Source organism: Suillus subaureus (assembly GCF_016647635.1).
Source record: "Suillus subaureus strain MN1 chromosome Unknown BJ212scaffold_19, whole genome shotgun sequence".
Taxonomy (NCBI): Eukaryota; Fungi; Basidiomycota; class Agaricomycetes; order Boletales; family Suillaceae; genus Suillus; species Suillus subaureus.
In genome coordinates, this window is record NW_024538575.1 from 564,007 (window position 1) to 580,723 (window position 16,717).

General features: G+C 49.0%; 5 protein-coding genes and 1 non-coding gene across 6 annotated transcripts; 2 read left to right on the forward strand and 4 right to left on the reverse strand.

The window, feature by feature from the left end:
- Window positions 1-450: 450 nt before the first annotated feature.
- Window positions 451-1,909, forward strand: BJ212DRAFT_1481720 (uncharacterized protein; the record flags this gene model as incomplete). Its single annotated transcript, XM_041340304.1, has 3 exons — window positions 451-468; window positions 529-597; window positions 644-1,909. 3 exons carry the CDS (start codon window positions 451-453, stop codon window positions 1,907-1,909), a joined length of 1,353 nt encoding a protein of 450 aa, XP_041192329.1.
- A 614-nt stretch (window positions 1,910-2,523) lies between these two features.
- Window positions 2,524-4,466, reverse strand: BJ212DRAFT_1481721 (uncharacterized protein; the record flags this gene model as incomplete). The annotated part of the gene is made up of 6 exons (XM_041340305.1): window positions 2,524-3,413; window positions 3,470-3,535; window positions 3,594-3,729; window positions 3,778-3,890; window positions 3,939-4,159; window positions 4,207-4,466. 6 exons carry the CDS (start codon window positions 4,464-4,466, stop codon window positions 2,524-2,526), a joined length of 1,686 nt encoding a protein of 561 aa, XP_041192330.1.
- Window positions 4,467-6,534: 2,068 nt separating this feature from the next.
- BJ212DRAFT_1300357 (uncharacterized protein) lies at window positions 6,535-8,470 on the reverse strand (the record flags this gene model as incomplete). The annotated part of the gene is made up of 5 exons (XM_041332977.1): window positions 6,535-7,427; window positions 7,490-7,748; window positions 7,797-7,909; window positions 7,958-8,178; window positions 8,214-8,470. 5 exons carry the CDS (start codon window positions 8,468-8,470, stop codon window positions 6,535-6,537), a joined length of 1,743 nt encoding a protein of 580 aa, XP_041192331.1.
- A 1,047-nt stretch (window positions 8,471-9,517) lies between these two features.
- BJ212DRAFT_t74 lies at window positions 9,518-9,601 on the forward strand. Its single transcript has one exon. It is a non-coding gene; the product is annotated as a tRNA-Asp (tRNA).
- Window positions 9,602-10,429: 828 nt separating this feature from the next.
- On the reverse strand, window positions 10,430-12,336 carry BJ212DRAFT_1273631 (cyclin-like protein; the record flags this gene model as incomplete). The annotated part of the gene is made up of 4 exons (XM_041331104.1): window positions 10,430-10,588; window positions 10,641-10,778; window positions 10,833-11,372; window positions 11,428-12,336. 4 exons carry the CDS (start codon window positions 12,334-12,336, stop codon window positions 10,430-10,432), a joined length of 1,746 nt encoding a protein of 581 aa, XP_041192332.1.
- A 903-nt stretch (window positions 12,337-13,239) lies between these two features.
- BJ212DRAFT_262185 (uncharacterized protein) lies at window positions 13,240-15,802 on the reverse strand. Its single transcript, XM_041342775.1, has 5 exons — window positions 14,534-15,802; window positions 14,418-14,483; window positions 14,080-14,370; window positions 13,851-14,027; window positions 13,240-13,797 (listed from the first exon to the last, which is right to left on the reverse strand). The coding sequence occupies exons 1-5, from the start codon at window positions 15,432-15,434 to the stop codon at window positions 13,409-13,411; spliced, it is 1,824 nt and encodes a 607-aa protein (XP_041192333.1). The 5' UTR covers window positions 15,435-15,802; the 3' UTR covers window positions 13,240-13,408.
- Window positions 15,803-16,717: the final 915 nt, after the last annotated feature.

A 16,717-nucleotide genomic window follows, 5' to 3' on the forward strand; every position in this document is an offset into this window, starting at 1 on the left:
GATCCACGCTTCAGTATTCGAGTCAGCTGTCTTGGCAGAGCCTGCATTCAGATGACTCATGAATTTTGTGATACAGGCACCCTCCACAGGAATTCTCCCCATGATAGTGGGAATTACGATGCTTTCCCGGCGTCCTATGTTCCGCACATCAGTTTTATCAGCTTGACAAGGGTGCTGGTGTGCAGGACTTGTTACTGGACAGACATCCTTGTTAACATTTAAATTGTGTGACCTTTGACCTCCATTGACAGCTTCCCGGGTGAGGTATGAGACCATACATCCAATCCTTCACGCCAAGTTTCGCGCGAATTTTCACATACCTAGTTGCGAAGAGTCATTGCGGGGCCGCGATTGTACCTCAAAATTACAGATTCATCACTACGGCCCCGAAAGCAAAGAGATAAAAGGACGTATTTTTGTTCCAGTCAGCGTATCCTTTGCGGGCGAACCATGGATCCTAAACCACTGGTAAGTCGACCTCGTTGAATAACTAAACAACCGCTGAGATTTTGGCTTGACCCTTTCAAGGAGAACCCCAGCAACACAATTACCTACAATCAAGTGCCAGACATGGATGCAAATGCAGATTGCACAAAGGTAGTTTTCCGATCTTTCTTACTATCATCGCTCATCGTCTCCTCAGACACATCAAGTTCCTATTGCAACCGAAATTCCGGTTGAAATCCTCTGCATTATCATGGAGCTTACTATGCCACCGACTCAGCATTTCCTAGATTCTACTGTCATTGCTCGCGACAATCGTTCCTCGCGGTCATCTTCGCTGCAGACCCTCAGGAGCAATGTGCTAGTATGCAGGTACTGGTATAATGTCGGCATCAACTTCCTCTACCGCCATGTTGTCGTTCTGCAGAGCAAGCAACTCTTCGCCCTTGCACGCGTCGTCTCGAACAACCGCAGTCTCGGCGATATAATATTATCTCTGCACCTGCAGTGTTATGTCGCAGGGTCGCAGATGGCTACAGTCTCGATGGCTGCAGACAGCATCTTAGCGGTGACTCCAAATCTTACCAAATTCACTCTTGTGCCCATCATGAAGAGACAGCCTTTTCTTAGTCACGAGTTTCTCCGCCTGGTCGCTCTCACGCAGAACACCCCTCCTCGCATCACAGATCTGCACTTCCGTATCAATCGCACTTTCAAAGACACCCTGAACCTCATGCCAGCTTTCACGCACCTCACCGCTTTCCATATCGACATGCTCATCGAAGAAAACGATGAACTCCCCACCGAGCACCTACATCTTGCCTTTTTGGAAGAACTGCATATTACTTGGCACTCGTATAGACACGACATGAACGCCTTTTCTGCACTGGCTGAGACCCTCACCCTCCCCTCTCTCCGACGTCTGCTTTTGACATCACTAGCTCTTGAGGATGTGATGGTTTTTGAACCACTGTTGCGTAAATTTGGACATGGTCTCCACTTTGTCTCATTGGTTAGGCCTTATATGAACAATCGCTACGGCTTTTACAACTTTCGCCGCCCCCTTCCCCTGATTCCATTGCTTGCCATGTGTCCAAATTTACGCCACCTCGCCACGGACACGTGTATTCCAATCCGAATGCCTGTGCATGCACACTTGACATGGATAGACTTATGGGCACGATGTTTGGATCCGAGCGAACACTCAGCTGTGACGCTCATGCCTCACGAAGAGAAAGTCAAGCTCCCTTCGTTGCGGGGGGTGCGGTTACTCGACATGTCTTTATTCCCGTTCAGTGGTGCGCGCACGCCGCTCCTCATACCGCCAGATATGGTTGGGAGCACAGAGAGCGTCATTTGGAGTTATTCGAGTGTGGACTTGCGCCATGACCCTGGATTACTTTATAGACAAAAGATGAACGAGGTCGATGATGTGCTGGCTGAGAGTCTGGAGTACAGGTTGTGACCGGGGTCTGTATGTTGTACCATGGGTCAGGGTGCGAGCCTTGGGTGGAATGATGGCATTGTATATCGTCGGCAGTGCGTTGGCGACACTCCCTGATTATATTACCGCACTAGAGAGGTTGAGAGCTGCTTGATTAGAACCCAAATTCCATCATGAGATCACCGCACACTAGGCTGAATTCCGTAAATTACTATGTTGGTCGGTGACCGCTGCTTCAAGAGTACCCGTGTATGCAGTCTTTTGTTGTGTTCTTGCCCTCCGAGTCAGCATGGGCCTGCACCACTACGATCTACATAGACACCGCTACGTCTTTGGATGTGGATCGTCGGTGAGGCCTTATACTAACAGTCCTGCCCTGCGTCTAAATCGAGCTACCTGCTGTAGATGATTGCTCAAGACAGCGCCAGGCTCAGCTCAGCTCAGAGTTGGCTCAATGCGTCGTTTCGACGAAATTGCTTGTTCTAATCCAGACTTAGCGCCAGAATGGACTGTGCCAGCTGAGAATTGGGAGCAACCATCAATTCATTGGAGGATCTCGGTGTAGCAGTGTTGAATTGAAATTATAAATTACTACGACTACCCTCTGGCATCATCACATCAATTGATGATCGTCATCACTGTACAACGAGCAAGTGGTCCACGGCATCTCTCTCGCGCTGGCCCTCGGCGGCCATAGTAGGTAATACTTTGTTGACCCAGGTGTCTCCAACGTAGATCGGGTACCGCATGTCACCACCAGTCCAATATCTGTGTGGAAGTTCTTCTCCCTTGGCAAAAACCTTGATAGATGGCTGCGTAAGTGGGGCAATGAGATTGCGTTCCTCGGGCAACATCAGACGAAGGTCAGCGATGTCCGACGAATCGACAAATACTGGTTGACGAGCTTTGTCAGACAGGTAGTGGATTGGCGTTGATCGCACAGGTCCCTGCTTCTGCGTTGGAATGACTGATAGTATATTGGCATCGCCGAAAAGGGTTCGGCGACGAGTCTGCGTCGGCGGCGTCCAGGGCACCCAGTCAAATTCATCTGCATTCGCACCCGCACCCGCAATCTCCTTCTCCCATTGTATCTTCTGGAATTCATTATCCCATGGCTCTGATGGATCAGACGCGACATGGAGATTCAGCTTTACACGATGTCCCAGTGTCTGATAGTACGTTGAAAATCCAGGAACAGCATTGTGATGCACGTAGAGGGATAATGAAAGCGGTTCGGAAGACGTGGAAGAAATGTGGCTTTCGTGAGTCAAGAGTGCAGGAGTTGCCGCAAACTTGATCTCTCCGCATGGGGAACGAGGGACTTGGGAGAATTGTGAATGCTGCATGGGGAGAACAGAGGGGACCAACGCCCTAATGGACGGTGGAATTGACTGTAATCGGTTCTGGAGCTCCTGAGAATGCCATTCAATGCCATTCCCCGAGAACGCACACAGCTCTTTAGGAATATCTGTCCGATTCGTATATCCTGTCCGATGAACAATGGCCGTGAAATTTACCGACGAGTCTGGAAAGCATGCAATCAGATAATTAGGTCTAGGTTCCCATTTCACTGAAACATACTTTGATAGACGTGAGCTCCTTCAGGAAAAGATACTTCAACCGTGTAGTTGCTCTGCAACCCGTCTACTGATGGCTTCAAGTTAAAACCGCCCTGGGAGCGTGCGGGTGGCGGAGATAGGGATACGTTGACACGGTGCGTTGTTTTCTGTCGAGAGGTAGAACGGGGTAAAGGATGTCATCCCCGCAGGTATCTTTGAAGTGGTGCCGTTGCTAAACCCGATTTCGACAAAGTACTCGTAAATCGATTCGCTGGATATCATCTGCAGCGACATTGAGCACAAAACGAGATTAATAAAGGCTGTTCTTACGTCAGTCGCTCCCCCATTAGACATGAAACCTCCACGACAGTCTAATCCTGGAGGGTAGTTTGTATTTGGTACCAGAACTCCGAATCGGGTCGTGAAGTTTGTCGACAATGGATCTGTTCTCGACATTAAACTCTGAGTCTACTCGAGATCTCAATTCATACCTGTGATCAGAGGGCTCTTGATTTCAAAGGCAATCCGTTCTTCCTCGTGCATAGACCACAAGTCCCTATTCTGAACTGAGTTCTCGTACGCCTTCCATTCTGTTTCGTTGTAGTCTGTATTCCCAAAGTTATGGAATGGCCTGACTCTGAATAAATCACTGTTCGAGACCGTCCAATTATACGTCAATTTGGGCATTTTCGGAATCGGTGCATCTTCGCGCCTATCAGGGTGTTCAGTAAAGGATACGAGAGAGACAAAACAACTCACCTTAACTTCCAGAATACCTTTTCCTTGTAGCGTAGGCCTAGCGTATAGTTCTCTGCGTCAGAGCATGGTCCGCTGAGTTTAATCTTGACATCTCCCGCGATAACTTCGCCGGGAACCATGTCAGATGCTCTCACCCAGGCACGTGCCTGGCACTCGGGCGGTGCATCGCTTGGCTCCTTGCATTCTGGAGAGGGTAGTAAGTCAATAAATGCAGCGACGTTGGTCACCAAAATAAGCGCGAGGGATAGCCAGCGCAACATTGCTGAAGAACAGAGGAAAACAAAACAACGTGTCCAGATTGTCCAAACATTTATAGTAAACGACAGCGTCTCTTTGATAGGACGCGTGAGATGAACGGGACGAGGATACTAGTACCGTTCATCATGTGAACACAGGTGGCGCATTTTGAAGACGCCGGCAAGACATCGGGGTGACTTGCGCCTACATGTACCCCACGGGAAGCTGTCATCATCAGTAAATACCTTGCCTGTAGGCCAGGGAACGGGTTATTTTCTAAATATGGAGGCGATGTTTCCTTACTATCCCCAAACTCCTCAGGTTCTGGGTCATATCCTCAGCATCTGCCAGTGTACCTTCAACATAACAAAGACTGCGTCGCACATCGATAGCGAAGAGCATCAGCCGAGGAAGTTCGTTATTGAAAAGCTGTGGAATAATAACAGTCATTGTGACAGTGCACAACCAGTGTCCGTAAGGCACGGTGTAGCAGTCTGCTTTGTAGTTGGTACATGACGCACTGGACAAGTTCGGTGATTTCCGATATTTGAAATATCGACGTGATACCAAGACTCCTTAAGTCCTGCCCTGCTACCTTCTGTGGGATTGCCCTTTGACTCAGCGTCGTTTCTGTGGAATTGCTTATTGACTTAGTGCCAGATGGACTATGTCAACTGAGAATTGGGAGCAACCATCAAGCTTCAAGACCTTGGTGTAGCAGTGTTGAATTATAAATTACTACAACTACCCTCTGGCATCTTTACATCAATTGATGATCATCACCACTGCACAACAAGCAAGTAGTCCACAGCATCTCTCTCGCAAGTACTGACCCTCAACGGCCACAGTAGGTAATACTTTGTTGACCCAGGTGTCTCCAACGTAGATCAGGTACCGCATATCACCGCCAGCGCAATATCTGCGTGGAGTTCTTGCAAAAATCTTGATAGATGGCTGCGTAAGTGGGGCGATGAGACCGCGTTCCTCGGGCAACACCAACGGTGATATCCAATAGCCTCTTCAGCGAGTATGTCGTCGTCGAGAACCTCACCATACTCCTATTATCCTGTCCTCCTTATCACTCTCATCCTCATCATCAGTCTCAGTCGTCATCATCCTCGTTCTCGTCACCCTCTTCAAGATCCCCTCATCTAATTTGGTGGCCGTAAGGTCCTTTGGGTGTGCGAACTTGCTTGTAAATGATGAACTCACAGCGCTCTATATGGGCAATCCATCGGCAATACCAAACCAGATGAAGGTACGCACCGTACAAAACACATCCGATTGTCTTATAATTGGATCCACGAAGCTGTGCGCGATGGCCACGTTTGTCCGCGCTACGTGAAGTCAGCAGAAAATATGTCAGATATCTTCACGAGACCCTACCTGCTGATACTCACTTGAAACTGAGGGACCGTTTGGGACTGTGTGCGCGTACCGACGACGCTAGCTGAGGGGGAGTGTTAAGACATAAAGAATATACATGCTTCTTAATACCTCTTCCCTTAGTCGTTATTCCACCCGACTGAGGTATGTTTGCACGCTCATTACACTTATTTAGATACTCACTATACTTAGTCCTGGCTCTTACGATATCTAGCCAATACAGTTGTTATTCCATCTGACTGAGTCCCGGCTCTTGTCGTTATATGGCAGATACGGTAGCTCCGACATTGCCATGTATACCCATGACTGAGTTGTGTAATTTTGGTGATGTTGCCCTCCGAGTAAGCAAGTCAGCATGGGCCTGCGCCACTACGATCTACATAGACACCGCCACGTCTTTGGATGTGGATCATTGGATCGTTGGTGAGGTCTTATATTAACAGTCCTGCCCTGCGTCTAAATTGAGCTACCTGCTGTGGGATTCCTAAAGACAGCGCCAGGCTCAGCTCAGCTTAGAGTCGGTTCAGAACGTCTTTCTATGAAGTTGCTTATCCTAATCAGGACTTAGCGCCAGGATGGACTACCAGCTGAGAATCGAGAGCAGAATCATTGAAGGATCTCCATGTAGCACTACTACGTAGTGTTGAATTAAAATCACGAATTACTACGACTACCATCTGGCATCATCACATCAATTGATGATCGTCATGACTGCACAACGAGCAAGTGGTCCACAGCATCTCTCTCGCGCTGACCCTCAGCAGTAATAGGCAATACTTTCTTAACCCAGGTATCTCCAACGTATATTGGGTACCGCATATCACCGCCAGTGAAATATCTGCGTGGAAGTTCTTCTCCCTTGGCAAAAACCTTGATAGATGGTTGCGTAAGTGGGGCAATGAGATCGCGTTCCTCAGGCAACATCAGACGAAGGTCAGCGATGTCCGACGAATCGACAAATACTGGTTGGCGAGCTTTGTCGGACAGGTAGTGGATTGGCGTTGATCGCGCAGGTCCCTGCTCCTGCATTGGAATGACTGATAGTATATTGGCGTTGCCGGAAAGGAATCGGCGACGAGGCTGTGTTGGCGGCATCCAGGGCACCCAGTCAAATTCTTCCCCACCTGCATGCGCAATCTGTTTCTCCCATTGGATTTTCTCGAATTCATTATCCCATGGCTCTGATGGATCAGGTGCGACATAGAGATTCAGCTTTACACTATGTCCCAGTTTCTGATAGTACGTTGAAAAATCAGAAACAGCATCACGATTCACGTAGAGGGATAATGAAAGCGGTTCGGAGGACGTGGAAAGAATGTGGCTTTCGTGAGTCAAGGGAGCAGGAGTTGCCGCAAATTTGATCTCTCTGCATGGGACTGGATTGGGGATTACGATTTGAGAGAATTGTGAGTACCGCACAGGAGCAACGGAGGGGACCAGCGCCTTGATGGACGGTGGAAATGACCATGATCGGTTCTGGAGCTCCTGAGAATGCCATTCAATGCCACTCGCCGAGAACGCACACAGCTCTACGGGAGTGTCTGTCCGATTCGTGTATCCTATCCGATGAACAATGGCCGTGAGATTCACGGACGAGTCTGGAAAGCATGCAATCAGATAACTAGGTTAAGGTTTCCATTTCACTGAAACATAAACATACTTTGATAAACGTGAGCTCCTTCAGGAACAGATAATTCAATCGTGTAGTTGCTCCGCAACCTGTCTACTGATGGCTTCATGTTAGAACCGGAGCGCCGTGCGGGTGCCAGAGATAGAGATACGTTAACACTAGGTGGGCTGCTTTCCGTCAAGAGGTAGAACGGGGTGAAGGCCGTCATTCCCGCCGGTATCTCTGAAATGGTGCCATTGCTAAATCCGATTTCGACAAAGTACTCATAAATCGATTCACTGGATATCATCTACAACGTCATTGAATACAAGACGAAATCAATAAAGGTTGTTCTTACATCAGTCGCTCCCCCGTGAGCCATGAAACCTCCACGACAGTCTAATCCTGGAGGGTAGTTTGTATTTGGTACCAGAACTCCGAATCGGGTCGTGAAGTTTGTCGACAATGGATCTGTTCTCGACATTAAACTCTGAGTCTACTCAAAATCTCAATTCATACCTGTGATCAGAGGGCTCTTGATTTCAAAGGCAATCCGTTCTTCCTCATGTATAGACCACAGGTCCTTATTCTGAACTGAGTTCTCGTACGCCTTCCATTCTGCTTCGTTGTAGTCTGGATTCCTGGAGTTCTGAGAAGGTCGGACTCGGAACAAATCACTGTTCGAGACCGGCAATTTGGGTATTTTCGGAATCGGCGCATCTTCCCGTCTGTCGGGATGTCTAATGGAGGATACGAGATAGAGAAAACAACTCACCTCAACTTCCAGAATACCTTTTCTTTATAGCGCAAGCCTAGCGTATAGCTCTCTGCGTCAGAGCATGGCCCGCTGAGTTTAATCTTGACATCTCCTGCGATAACTTCGCCGGGAACCATGTCAGGTGCTCTCACCCAGGCACGTGCCTGGCACTGGGACGGAGCATCGCTTGGCTCTTTGAATTGTGGAGATTGTGGAGAGGGTAACGCAGCGACATTAGTCGCCAAGACAAGCGCGAGGGATAACCAGCCCAGCATTGCTGGGGAACAGTATATCGAGACGAGGAAAAACAAAACGTAATGTCCAGATTGTCTAGCCTTTATAACAAATGACAGCGTCTCTTTGAGAGGACGCATGGGACGAAAATGACATTAGCTACTAGTACCGTTCATCATGTGAACACGCGTAGCGCATCGTGGAAACGCCGGCAAGACACATACACCACAGGAAGTCCTCATGTCACTTAACCTATCCATCGATTGCTACCATGGCTGCGAGTTCCAACAGATGCGGAGATACGTTGACATCGGGTGCTTCACCTTCAGTCGAGAGGCAAAACGGCGTGAAGGCTGTTTGTTAATCACGCAGTGTTGTCAATATGGGGCTGCGCGACGTGAGGACATCGGCAAGACACAGGAGTGACATACTCCCACAAGGCCCGAGAAAACATCCTTCAGTCAATTGGTTATCATCGGATGAGGCGGTGAACCCACAGGAAGCGTTACGATCGATAAATACCTTGCTCACAGGCGCATCTCCTGTCGTGAGTATTCCATGTGCCCGAGACGTCATGGAAACCCGCCCAATTCAATGACGGAGGGTGTACGTCAAAGAAGCCATTCTTAGGACACTAATACCACTGTTAGTTGGTAGTAGCAATGAACCAGAAACCAGGAACGTTGGACTAACCTGTCACGGTTATCGCAAAGCGCACGTTATGAGATTTGCGAGTCCAGGTCACTTGTAAGGCACCAGATCAAAAGATAGTACTACTTCATGGACCGGATATAGTAGATGGGCATCGGGATAGAGTGCAACTACCCCTTCCTCGGCGGCCCATTGAGCAAATTTCACCAAGTGTTGTTGCATGAAACTGTTGTGCATCTGTAACGGAACTTTGAGGTGCGAAGAGTCAGATGGTCACCAAATGATGGTCAGGGTTTGCGCATGCCAGCCGACAAGGTTTCCATGGTTTGGCTCGTCGACCACATGGCAAATATGTAGTGAAGTGAGCAAGTGAAAGTGGAAGTCAACGTCGAAATGATGTTATTATTTAAATTTGGCGTTATTACCTCCGTGACAGGTCTCTGGTAGTATATCGGATAGTACACCCGCCTGTCATCATAGGATGGACGCGGGAGAGCGGGGTTCGACTCCCCGCCAGAGAGTTTTTTTTGACCTCTACCAAAGAGGTTTGAGCGATTTTTTATGCAGGCCCTGGACATGGCTGTCATGCAACTTTATTCGCACATAGGCTTCCTGAGAGTTATAAATCTGCCATAGCTTCCAAGTCCTCACATCAGCACTATGACAATGACTCTTCTTATTTTTTTCCCTACAAATTATACAGAACGTATCTCACCACTCCGGGGATTAACAAGTTATCAAGAACGCGTCGGATAAGACGACGGTATAAGGAAAAGAAGTCCTAGTGACTGTGGTGAACAAAGCGGATAACATGATAATGGTGATATGCGGGTGTAGCTGAAGAGGATATGTACGGGTAGCGCGAAATGAACAGAGCAGTGACCAGTAAAACAGCGTGATGCAAGCAAAAACAGAGCAAGCAACGATGAAGGGGGTATCCGGACGGGTACTGGTGCATTTGCACGAATCGACAAATCGAGTACGGCAGACAGCGAGCGAGATGCGTAGAGCACTGAGACAGCAGCGTGACAGCGACAAATCGAGCGCAGAGCAGGAGGCATAGATGTGGCGCATAAACAGGCGGGTGTGGAGGGAAAAACGTATTCGATAATCATAGGATCAATTCATAAAGAACAAAATCAAAGAGAAAAAACGAATTTGGCGTTGTGGAATGGTGTGATGGTTGTGTTGCACAAAATTAACAATGATCATGATGCTCGTGATGGATATGATGCAGGCGGGGGATAGATAGTGTGGGTGTCCGTAAAATGGATATGCGTTTTGGGTGAGTGATAGCCGTGATGATGGAAATTGAACGAAGGGGGTAGAGGCCATGCGCGTCGCTGGCCTTATGATTTTTCATCCTCGTCACCGTCCAAACCTGCTGCTGCTAGCCGCTCCCTTTCTGCTCGATTCCTTGCACGAATGGCTGGTAACTCCGCTAAAAGAGACACCTGCTCGCCCTCTTCCCACCGCTCTAGAGCCCACTCTCGTACGAGTATGCTCACCTGCATGATGGCTAGGTTACCTACTGTGCATGCACAACTCATTAAGACGCACCTTCATGAAGCGCTTGCCAGCGTATTTCTTGTAAAATGATTCATGACGGATTGGTTTAAGAATATAGTTAAGCATCAGGTTGGCAGTCGGAATTATGGAGCTTTCTGCATACGATGAGTAATGGGCATGATTAGGAGTCTAGATTCGGAGATGTTGTCAGCAAGATCGAAATGTGGCACACATACCACTTACCCATTTGTCATTGCCGAGAATGAGGCGTCCCAACCAGGTCGCCGCAGCGGCAACCAGGGAAGGTGGCGTAGCCAGCAACCGCCACTCCAGTGTACCCACTTCCAATAAATATTTCCCCATCGTCCTCGATTTGACATCGTAATCATCCGCTTTGCTTATACGGCGTAGGAAGTGCATTGGATTCGGATAGCTCAAATTCCAGTCGATCGTCTTCAGGACGTACCGCTCTGCGAGAAGGATCTCGGATTCGGTGTAGGATGAATCCGCACAGTGAAGGAAGTGCGAGACGGACGGTGCGACAATCTCTTCGACCTTGGAAGCAACGAAGAGACACGTAATGCCCACGAGCTGAAGTTTTGCAAGGGAGACGACGCGTGCCGACAAGAACCTATCGATGATGTTCACGCAGAGGAACAGAGTCTCAGGAAGCAATCGGAATCGTGCATGTACTTGCACCAGCCAATCGAGAAGGATTCCACGCATCGACCAGGCCAGCTCTTTTTGCGACGCCATATAGTCAGGATTGGGAAGGGTCACAAGCTGAAGGTGGCTCATTGATTACAATAGGGCGATAAAAATATTCAGAGACTCATACCTCGGTCAGCTTCATGTACTTGAAGATCTCGACAACATATTCGCTGACCATCAATGGATCATCGGAATCCTCGGCATCGAGGTCGTCCCACTCGTCACCATCGGGGTCAGCTTCTGGTGCCACATCGACATCAAGAACAGCCGCCACTTCTGCCTCGTGTTGCGCTTGCTCGTCTATGTCGGTCTCGGGAGCATCAGAAGACGTTCGCCTCTTCTTAAACACACGATGGTCTTGAACTTCCTCCTGTGTCTCAGCCTTTATGACGAGATGCGAAGAAGTTCGTCGAGTAGTCTGAATACGTTGTACCTCCTGGGTGATCACCTGCTGGGTGTTCGCCCCCGACCTGCGGGTTGAAACGCGCCGCGAGGGTTCAGGAGCCGGCGGGTGATCATCCACAGCCATCGCGTCTTCATCATTGGCCAAGGGTTCTTCCTTGACATCTTTTAACGGTTTTAACTCTGGAGCAATCGCAGACCGTGTAGTGCGACGAGTGGGGACGGCGATCTGTCTCAAGGGGATGGTGGGCTTCGCCTTAATCACTACGCCATCAAACGTTTCCTTGGTCGGTGGGGCTACTTCTTTGCCTTTGCCTTTTCCGTCCTTAGCAGCTGTGGCAGCGGCCTTATTCTTGTTGATGTTCTTAGTGGTAACTTCGCCAAGCGCCTCGCGCTTACGCTTGCCCTGTAGAGCAAGATCGACCTTGTTCTCATCGTTGGCCCCGACTTTTGCACGAGAAGCCGCAGTAGCGCCTAAGGCCCTGGATTGGAGTGTGGCGGTGGGAGCAGGAACGGCAGACGTGGATGGGGGTTTCACACGGGAGATAATACGAGACGGGCGGGCATTGGCATTCTCGCTGTCCTTCTGGACCGCTGTACGGGTAACCCGCGTTACACGGCGAGTCTGGAACATAACATCGATCAGCGACAAGCCCATCGACGATGACAACCAAAAATCGATAAAGTACGAGACTTACTGGTAAGTTGGAAGACATTAGCTATCTAATTGACGCAGAAGGTACTCTATCTGGGCGTGCAGTAGCTAGGTGGATGAAATGTAAAACGAAGAGCGAACGGAAGATGAGAGGACTACTTGAACTATTCCAGAAATGGCCATTTTAAATTTCAACCATCCACACATAACACAAACAAACAAACGCGTCCGCGTTTCATCACGTGACAAATGCCATTGTCCATATGCACGAGAGCGCTTGCCTTTGGACACAGTTCATTATCGTTTACTATCAGTGGATAGGCTGGACCAGCTTGACTGTGGTTGAATGAATATTACATTATGGAGACGGAGATCATTGTGGCGTCACCCGCGCCTCGTGACTGCCGCATGTTGTCTACTGTTATGCGATGATATCGGTTGTCGGATTCCCATCAATGCGCTGGCGTAAATACATAACTGATAACCAATCTGCGCTAGTGCGGATCGCTTGAATGTGAACCGTTTGCAACTTAACTGGTCATTCTCAAGGTCTGGTATCGCAGGCTCGCCCGGCTCATATGTCGCGGGGCTGAATTATAATTCATGACAATTTCAATGTATACAGCACCGAGGAAGCCGAGTACAGGATCTGCCTAAATACTACCACTAGAGGAGTCCAGTCCGAGAGATCCGCAAGTCCAAGAGAAACATAACCGCCTATAGAGTTTCCCGTGCCACTTTAAAGGGCAAACGTGGAAGACAGATATAAGCAGCAATGGAACCCAAGAAAGTACTTCACCTCATCAGGATCCCTGAGGGAAAGCATCCCAGCCGAACGATGCAATCGGAACCAGGACCACCGCAAACCAAAGGAACAGCCTGTTAACTAAAACACAAACCTGCAACTCACTGCAAAATGAAAGGAATGGTAGGAATGATAGAACGTAGAAAGACAGGAAAGAAAGGAAGAAGGGAAAATAAAATATTTGGGAGAGAAAATATCGGGGAAAGAAAGAACTCTGCATACGAGACGCACTGCAAACTTGATACATCAACATTCTTCGTGCTTCCGACGAGTCTTGGGCGTCGCATCGTCCGGATCCAGAGCCAACTTCCGCTTGGGGGATGCTTCGTTGAAAGGGGAAACAACGGAGCTAGCGGAAGGCCAAGAAGGACGAACGATGGGAATACCGAGACTACGACGGGTAACAAACGGACGATGACTGACAACAATAGACTGGCGGATACTGGCATACGCGGAAATCGCATCCGCGAGGGGTGAGCCCGGAACGATGTTGAATGCAAAATCCGCGCATTCCGAGTCAAAACAGGGAACCCAAGAAGGCATCGTGAAAGAGGGAGAAGGGGGTGCGGAGAGTGAAGAACATGGGGAGGACGGGACTGATGTATGAGGTGTATCAACCTCAGAGGGCAGGGATACTATCAAAACTTCAATTAGCCACTAAAAACGCCTTAAGTCAACAAAATCTCACTGTCAAAGTCATCTGTGGATGCCATCGAATAACATGAAACCGAGGAAGTAATGGGCTCGTCGTCAGAGTCGTCATCAAATGCCGAACGACAACCTTGATCAGCCGGTGGAACTTCGATAACAGCTCGGGCTGCTACTTCGGGCTCTTCCTCCTCTTCTTCGACTGAAATTGCGATTCCTTGACGAACAGAGTTTTAGCGCCAACAACAGCAAAGAAGCAAACGACTGACCAGTTCTCTTCTCTACCTTGGTTAGCTCAGCTCTGATCTCCACAAACTGGCGGAAGTATTTCTTGTTCTCCTCCTCTAGCTTGCGGCAGGCACTGTTGGCCGCTTCAACTTGATCCCAGAGACCCGAGCGCTGTGCGAGAAGCTGCTTGACATCCTCCTGCAACTCTGCATTTTCGTCTGCATGATGACGCAAAGCTTCGCACTGGTCCCTAAGAGCGACAACCTCTGTGTACGCGAGCGTAAGGCGTTCCCTCATCGCGATATTTCGATCTTCGCTCAAGGAGTCAGTGCCTAGGGGAGCATCAGCAAGGATAGTTGGGGCGGAAGGGGCGACGTACTGCTCGAGGTAATAATGTGGGGGATAACTTTCCCGTCAGGAGATATTATTTTCAATTCAGGGATTCCTGTTCGCGAGGATCAGAAGATAGCGAAGAACATAGAGAAAACGTCCCACCTGCAGCTGCTCTCTTCGACTTCCTGAGCTCTCTCTTGGCTCCTTCGAGCTCCCTCTTCGTCCGAACGAGCGCTCCTTGCAGCGCCTGTACTTCATCATCGTGTTCTTGCTGCAAGTCAGATGACTTTTTCTCGGCTACGACTTCGTCGCGCTCGGCCTTAAGGTTTGCGATCTCGAAGCGGAGTGCAGTGTTGGCAGATTGCAATAAGGAGAGGGTAGACCTTTGGGAGCTCATCTTGGCCGTGGCATCCCGGGACATCGATTCAGCCTCATCGCGACGAATCTGTTCGATCTCCAGATCGCGCGTAAAACGGTCCATCTGGGTGCTCATGGTTAAGTTCTCCAGCATGAGCTTATCGATATCGGTATTTGCGGCATCGAGAGCATCCTGCACACGTAGGAGCTGCTTCAGGAGAACGGTGTTCTCGGCCCACGCATCGGAGAACAGAGCGTGGACGTGGTGACCAGGGCCTATCGGAGCCTTGTGCAACTGCGGGCTAATATCGGAACAGCTAATGCTCCAGCGAAGCCGAGGCTCAGGTACCAGACGAGGGTTGTACAGAGATGATTCCAGAATGGCCGGGGACGATGAGGACGAAGGGAAGCCTGATGAAGCTGAAGTACATGTGGACGATGAAGAAGCAGCATTCGAGGGGCAGACTACTTTCTCCGCTTCCTGGGGCCTCTGTGAATGGATAGATAGAACAGGATACTGGACCGTCGAAGGGTCGAGCTGACAGCGGTAGACATCGAAGGCCAGTCCAGCCATGATAACAACAACATAGAAGAAGACCAAGGCCACAGCCTTGATGACATCAAGGACGAAGGTGAGCGTGGAGATCGCGGAAGAGCAGGAAGGGGAGCACAAAGATAGTCGAGCGTTACAGTTGTCGGAAGACATATTGATAGATAGATGCAAGTAAAATCGTCTGGATATGCGGATATGCGGACGATGGGAGTGAGCAAGAAAGATGAACACTAGCGTTTCAACCCTCGGGTGAAGGTTTTATACCTGGAAGGCTGACATTATTAAGTTAGCATGCCAGCCTCTTGCTCACGATCGAGGTTTCAGCGGATTTCAAACCAGCCTGCATGCTTTGAATAAGACTCCCTTGCCTGCCGTACCTAATTCAAAGCAAAGTTCGTCCTTGCCTAGTTTGAACGGGGAAGGCATAAGCAAACTTGTCCTCTCAGCGTGTACTTGGACAAGAAACGACTGAGAAGGAAATTTCAAATGAGTCCGAGGCGTTGTTTGGATCAGAAGCTGTTGTCAAACAAATCAAGTGTGGGCTGACTCAGCCGCCTGCTACTCCAAATTGTTTCTTTTGGTACTCGTGCCCAGCGATGTGATTCTCATGTACAAAGAATTGTAAACTTGTCCCCCATGTTTGGGTCTGTGTACATGGAATGTGTGCGAATATCTCTATTTAGAGCCGCAAGCCTTGCGTCCATGCACAGCCCTCGTCTATGCCGCTGCCAATGCCATCTCCCTCATCATTATGACTGCAGCATTAACAGTCATTGCTGGGCGGACCAGCTTGGGTTGATTCAGCTCTTAATAAACATGCTTCGCTACATATTTATTTTCAACTTCCTCCGAACTTTCCAGACACATTCCTGTTGGTGCAAAGGATACATCTTTACCGGAGATTTATTGCCCGCTTGCAGCACTCCCAATTGATTTGTTCCTGTGTTCATGTCTCAAGTATGCGTGTAATCGTCCGGCATCGTGTTTGCTATCCGCGGAATTTGTCACAGACGTGTTAAGGACCAAACCGGAAGACATCATTAAGGCCATCTTCCGGTCCGAGCTAAGTGTTCTCGAATGTTCTGTAAACATATTCTTATCGGAGCGATTTGCAGCTGGAAGTCAGCACGACGGCTGTCAGATGACACGAAAGAATGCGAAAGGGACTTGCTACTCATACTAGGATGAAACTCTGAACATCTCTGACCGTCGTTGCTCATCGTTCAAGGAACAATATATAATGCACGTCCTCATTTCAAAGGTTACACCTACCTGATTAACCTTAAGTCCGTATCGTGCCTTGAATTTATTACATGCATAGACGTTGAGACGATACTGGCGTGCACCGGCGAGAACGTACAACTCATCTGCTCAATATCGGTGCGGCTCGAATATCAAGAAATTCATGTTCCCAAGTGTTAAAAAGTAAGTTATAT

Bases quoted from the DNA above. Each gene is read 5' to 3' on its own strand.
- BJ212DRAFT_262185 (XM_041342775.1), bottom strand. From the start codon at position 15,434: ATGTCTTCCGACAACTGTAACGCTCGACTATCTTTGTGCTCCCCTTCC. The intron at 14,484-14,533 runs GTGGGACGTTTT...CCTCGCGAACAG, and splicing joins GTCGAAGAGAGCAGCTGCAG to GAATCCCTGAATTGAAAATA. The intron at 14,371-14,417 runs GTACGTCGCCCC...ATGCTCCCCTAG, and splicing joins CCACATTATTACCTCGAGCA to GCACTGACTCCTTGAGCGAA.